General features: G+C 36.3%; 1 protein-coding gene across 1 annotated transcript in view; it reads right to left on the reverse strand.

Annotated features, from left to right (window-relative positions):
- Window positions 1-4,345: 4,345 nt before the first annotated feature.
- The window catches only part of BET1 (Bet1 golgi vesicular membrane trafficking protein), a gene marked incomplete at its 5' end in the record, with an annotated part of 2,806 nt that continues 454 nt past the window's right edge, over window positions 4,346-6,697 (reverse strand). The window contains 2 exons of the mRNA XM_010133419.1: window positions 4,346-4,501; window positions 5,050-5,106. Of these exons, the coding sequence (XP_010131721.1) occupies window positions 4,346-4,501; window positions 5,050-5,106 (213 nt within the window). The remainder of the gene's footprint in view (window positions 4,502-5,049; window positions 5,107-6,697) is intronic.

Here is a 6,697-nt window from a genome sequence, read left to right on the forward strand (position 1 = left end):
GGATTTTTATCGGCATCACGGAGGAGCTCTGTGATTAATCACTTACTGTTGCTACAGTACTGTAAAGACGCAAGATGCTAAGCACTGGCAGGGGCTTGCTGCAGCTTGAAAAGCACTGCAGCACAAAGAACAAGTAATCTACCATTGCTCCAGCTCTGCTGACTTCAGCGGGATCCATAGGAAGATAGGGAATCTTCAGGTTACGGAATTAAGTAAGAGGTAGTTTAGCAGAACTGATACAGAGGTTTGGGTTACTTCTCCCCAAAGGAGGAAAGAAATTTCTGAAGAAAATTACTTAAGGTGGCAGCAGTTTGCAATCTGGAATTTAGGCAATACTGTTAGGGATGACTCATGATTAGTGATATTCATGGCAGGTTTTAAATGAATATAATTAGCAATATCAAATCAAAAGTAAGTAAGCTTGGAGCAGCCATTCATTTTTAAAGCAGAGAAGCTTTATATAGTATATAATATTAATACTACACAACGGAAATATAGATTATGCCAGATCTCACGTAGTCATTAGGGAGACTAGGATGCTTGTTGGTTAAAAAACTTGAATTAAAATTGTACTGCCTCTGTACAATTCTCCAATACCTCACGTACTCTTTTTACCACACAGTTAAGCAAAGTTAGGTGTCACAACACTTTTGCTGCTGTCCCTCCAAAAGCTCCCTCCCCTCCTAAAATTCAACTGCAGGCTTCAGTGTACAGTTTTGGCAGAGGAGCAGCAGCCATGCTGCAGGAGTATTGCAGACCATCTCACCAGGAGAAGGCCATGGATGAGGCGTTCTGCAGACAACTGGTATCAATATGTAACATGTAGGTAACTGGAACAGGCAGTCCAGCAGAACACCCCGGGAAGAGCCTTTAGATGCCAGTCCAAAGTGGGAAAAAGACTGTATGCAGTTCAGCTGCAGGAGCTCTGCCTGGCCTTAAGCAGGGACAGGTTTTAACATATTTCAAGTTGAAAGTACACTGTTATACCAAATTAAGCATATTTTTGAAAGAATCAGAAACCTGGACGTGCCAAATTTTATCTCAAGTCTTTTGATTTTCAATTAGCAATATCCCTGTACACAAAAGGATATTTATGGTGTTGACAATGCATTTGTCCACACCATGTATGTACTTCCGTAAAGAAAGGGTTTCAATATAATAAAAGCAGCTTCATAAGAAATACACTGAAGAACAAATGGTTATGTACAGCTCTGTACTTATTCCATCAGTATAGCATGCAAATGTTTAAATCTATATTTCTACAGTCTTGAGATTCACATCACTAGGTCGTGGTACAGATGAAACCATGTTTTTCACCATATGCGAATACACAGAAATACTTCCAAATAAGTGACACATCTCCACTCTTCCTTGAAAATTATGAGAGCAAGAGCATGCCTTGTACTGCACACTGAAGGTAACAGCCAGTACATGTTTCAAGGGTAACACAAGTAGAAAATGTAACACTAATTTTGCCATCGAAAAGCTTGTCAAGGTCTTTGACCATTATCATTCTGTGTGTTCTCCAGTGTCAAATTTCCTGGAAATAATCTGTACAGTTGCTAGATAAGAATCCAAATTACGTTAAACTGAGAAACACAACATATAAATATTATGTAAAAATTATGTACAGAATATTTCAAAAACAAGAAAAACCGCAGTATTCTGATGTAGCTGCTATTAACTACAACTTAGTAAAAGTACAACTAACGCTACTAGTATTTTTCTCTACTGTATCCCCTGTACAGTGTATTTTATTCCACAGGGTCATACTAAAGCATCCTGAAATCTTGCTAACTATCTGTTAATTTTAAGTCCTCTCAGTCCTGTCCTGTCAGAGTAATAGTTTTCTACCAGAAAATGACCAGTAAAGCAAGTGCAGATGCTGAGGAAAATTCTACGGCTGCAGTGCATGGTACCCACCAATAGCCATTGCCTTCTCCAAGTGAAATATTCTCAAAGCAGTTTCACCTTTATGTAAAGTCACCTTAACCATTCTAAGCAAACTTGCAGGATTCTAGTTCGAGATTTTAAACTGAAAATTGACCTTTTACTGAAACTGAAGGAAGGGAAATGTGCTACATCACTTAAAATAACATAAAAACATAAAGAAATGCATCACAGTTTTGACTACGTAACTTTCAATAACATTTCAGATCAGAATGTTCATGTCAGAAGAGTGCAATGGAGCTCTGTTTCAGCACTTAATTAAAAAAGCCCTTACATGTTTTCTAATAAGCATATAGATGTAAAAAGTTGTTTGGAGGCTTCATATATTCCTCGTGTTTAAGCTTTCTCTGTCTCCTAGCCTGTCTATAAAACAACAACAAAAAAAATGAGGACCCTCCTTAAATGAAGAACCACAGAAAGGCTTAGGATTTTTTTCCCTCCAATTCATTTCCCCTCACTCCTCTGCACCACTGAAGAATGAGAGGGATAGGGAGAAAGGAAGACCACCCAGTTCCTGTTCTGAATGAATTGCCTGGTTTGACATTTAAAACAAAAATCCTGATGGTTTTATACATTATCTGAAGAACTGGTAATAGATTTTTACCAATATGTTCTCCATCAGGACTTAAGGGACACCCTAGCATATTCTCCACAACAAAGACAGGAACTACACCAGCCGTATAACTCACTGCATCCACCATTTTTCAACTTTATATTAGGTAGTTAGAAACTTTTTCCATTTATTGGTACAGCAGACTCGTTGCTAAAAAAATGCAGAAAGTCTAGAAATTGTTCAGACCCCCTATTTCAGAGACAAAAATGTATCTCTAGAAGATACCAGCTATCAGGGGAGTATCATCAGACATATACGTCAGTCATTATCACCTCACTTGTTAGGCGACAGACCACTGTCTCATTAAAATTTTGGATGGCAAACTATATCCTATTGACTCGCTTTGGGAATGCTATACCTGTTTAACAAGCCTAGCAATTCTCCATACAAAGACAATGCATTCTCTTGGTGTTAGCACTTAGATATTGTTATTTGTAGACGTGTTGTAGACTGTTAAAAAAGACTAAATTAGCTATAGATATTTGAGCTTTAATTACATTTGCATTTAATTACATTGTGTGGCTTGTATCCGTGATTTACAGGTCATACTTCCATTATATATGAAAACTAACATGAAAGAAATGTAGCATATGTCTCCATTTCTTATTCTAATAGTGCTCCCCACACAAGTATAGCCCCTTAAATGCAGCACCAATTCCAAAAAAAGAATGCATATAAACAACACTAGCTAGAACACTAGAGGACACTTTATTCATCAGTTCATAATTAGTTATTAATGCCAACACGTTATACAGTATTTCTATAAAAGTTTTTTTTAAATTGTAGATACAATTTCAATATCTAGCAAACTTAGTTTTTTGAATGTTGAACTAAATATTGTAATAGCTTCAACTATTAGAAACTATTTGGTGAGCCAAAGCTAAGTCTTCAAAATAAAAAAACATTAATATGACAGCACCTCCAACAGGTGCATTATAATATACTTTAATATAAAATTAAAAATATCTGACCTCATATTCCAGACACCATGCAGTGTAGATTTAGGGATCATCACAGATTGAAAAGTAAACATACTAATGGTAAATGTTCTAGTGATTCAATGGAATCATTAAGTTTTAGATACTTTAAATATAAAGAAAACATTTGTATTGTGTCCTTATTGGTTGATCCCAATAATCAAAGGCATTTGTTTAGAACAGTAGATGTGTAAGCATGATTTGTCACATATAAATAAAAAAAGTCTGGTTTTAAGTAACTTCTCCCCAAAACACACGGAGTTTAAGCTACTTAAACACACAAACTATCAGAGCTATACACAAAAATAGTATTTTCGGGTATCAATATTACCTTGTTAGCTTCAGACCAGCCTTTCAAAAATCCACAGATAAAACCAATTTAGAAAGATCCAAGTATTTTTCATGTTTTTGCAACCCAGAAATTATTATATATGCCTGAAACTCAAGCTCTAATTTAGAGCGTGGCCCAGAATAAAAAGCAGAATGAAAGAGAGTACATTGTAATTCTCCAATTACTTCATATTTGAAAAACTGTTGCTTTCTGCATTTTTTAAAGAAATTTTAAAAACTATTTTCCACAAAAAAGTAACCTACTATGCTAGCAGTTTCTGCATAGTTCCACATAATCCCCTCCAAAACGGGGGATGATGGGAAAAACTGTGTAACATCGCATTAATAGTTAATGCAATTTACAACAATTTCGCTGTGTTTTATCAACAGAATATGCCAATTTAGATCAACGTCTTCACTAATAAAGTCTACTTTACAGTTGAAATTACACAATTTAAAACGAAGGTAACATGCATCACCTCAGTTTAATAATCCAGTATATGACAAAAAAAACAAACAATGCAAAGAGCATCATGTAGCATAACAGCTTTGTCTGGCTTCCTCTGGAGAGTGTTCTCAGTCTGCCCATAGTTGCACCTAGAAGTCCACTGGTAGAGTCAAAAGCATTATCCTACATTTAAACAAAACAAACAAGTGAAGAAAACAAAACCCCATGTTACTCTGAGGAAAAAAAGACTACCCCTGAAGCTTGCAAGTGTATTTTTTCCCCGATTTCTCAAATTTCCAAAGCCAGTATTATTTCGGAGGCAGTTTCTGAAAACTAACCAGGGAAAACTTTCACTCATTTATGCAGAGATTTTCTTCCCAAAATCAAAGCAAAACACATGCAGAAAAAGTGTTTCTGACTTCCTTAATTTCTGCTTCCCTCTTCTATTCTTAAATACAACTAATCATGAAACTGCCCTTTTAATAATACTATACATTTGCTAATTGAAAACAGTCATGTCTGAAGAATAAAGACCTTGGTTGTGCCTTGCATGTAATGCATTTGCACATCTCGTTTTAAGCAGAAATACTGCTGCTGAATTAGTCGCATTTTACAGTCAGTAAGCTGTTAACATTTTAATTAAAATATTCATACTAAAAGAAGGACTGCTTTACATCACTAACTTCTTAATCCTGCCCCATAATTAAAAAAGGTAGTGACTAAATACTTACCATTTCTGATAACATTTTATTTTGGTTTTTGACTTCTGTTCCAATTTCAATGGAAAGCTATTAAAAAAACCCCACACAAGTATTCAATATGAGTAATCAGTTATATACAGATTAGAGAAACCAGTTTAAACATGACTAGCATTTCCCCCAATAAAATGTGAAAACAGTGCCTAGTATTCTCAAAAAAGCAAAATAAAGTGCACAGTACTCTGCCAATAACCCTTAAGAAAGTATGTATTTGTCCTGAGTAGTTGAGTCTAGTCACAGAAGGTACTCGATGCTCCTCCTCATCTTTTCCAGAGAACTCCTTATTATAATTATTGCATGGACTTTCAAAAATTCTCTATCTAGTCAAGTCTAAGTAGCATTTATCCATTTCCTGGAACAACTACTAAAAACTACTAGCACATATCACAGAGGACCATGAGCACTCTTTCTGACTCAGTGTTGCCGGAGTCAACATCAGTAACCTGCTAATGCCTCCATTTTGACAAGCTGCTGCTATGCTATGAATGGGATTTCCTTTTGTGAACTTGTCTATTCCTTCTTTGTTTTGTGTCATGAAACAGCAAGGGTGCAGCAGCACAAGGAGACAAGCTGTGTATGCAAGTGAGGGTCAGTCCAGAGATAGTAACCAGGGTCAGCAACAGCTGACCCAGCACATCCACAGCTATGAGACCAGGAGCAGACACAGCTGCAACATAGCAAAGGTGGAGACAGCCAGGAGAGCCTTGGCTTAAAAGCAGCTCCCAAATGAAATAGGGGAGAGCCCCCACTGAGGCTTCTTAGCAACTCTTCCTCAATCTTAGCAGGCCTTGAACAACCACCTCAACTCCTAGAAGGGAGAGAAATATGCTCCAGGCCCCCATGCTTCAGGATTAACCAAAACCCATACATTTTTTGTGACAGAAACTAAATCTTGTTATTTCTTACTGCTGCATTTCACCACAGTCTATCATCAAGAGTGAAACACGACACTTTTAGGAAGACTGTCTGAAGATTATTCCATACTCCAAGACTGCACTGAAAGATGCAACTGTAGAAAGAGCACACAGCTGCATCATGCGCCAGTGTGTCAAACGCTCTGCAGACATTCCCTAGGACACCAATTTGAAGTATGACATACCAGAGGAGGAGACGAGAAATGAAATTCTGTAACAAAGGTCAACATTTTTCTTTTTACCTCCTTAATTTATTCAAAATTATTTAGGTGGGTAATTTCTTAAATCTAAGGTTTTATTTCTATTTGAGATTAAACAAATTATTTCCAAGCAACAGGATATTATTAGCAATAGGAATTTGAATTCATTGGCTTCTACTACACATGCAGAAAGAGCACCTATTGCTAAGAACGCATTTTAAAGTATCTTGAGTTGTTAAGAAAACAACCCACACAATTTTAATCACAGTGCCCACGTCTTTTAGTTAGATTTGCTTGAAAAAAGTTCTCAATCTCTGGAAAGAATCAGAATTATTATAATAAATTTCTCTTTCAGGGTATATTAGCACACTATTTCTAACAGCTGTTTTCACATTACAGATTTATCAGCAGATACAGCAGAAGCTGATAAGCCACAATGACAACACAAAAACAAGAAGTCCACTTTTTATAAATGAATCTGACCTAAACTCCAGTTTTCTAGTTTCT

This window comes from Buceros rhinoceros, unplaced genomic scaffold (genome assembly GCF_000710305.1).
Source record: "Buceros rhinoceros silvestris isolate BGI_N320 unplaced genomic scaffold, ASM71030v1 scaffold22453, whole genome shotgun sequence".
Lineage (NCBI taxonomy): Eukaryota > Metazoa > Chordata > Aves > Bucerotiformes > Bucerotidae > Buceros > Buceros rhinoceros.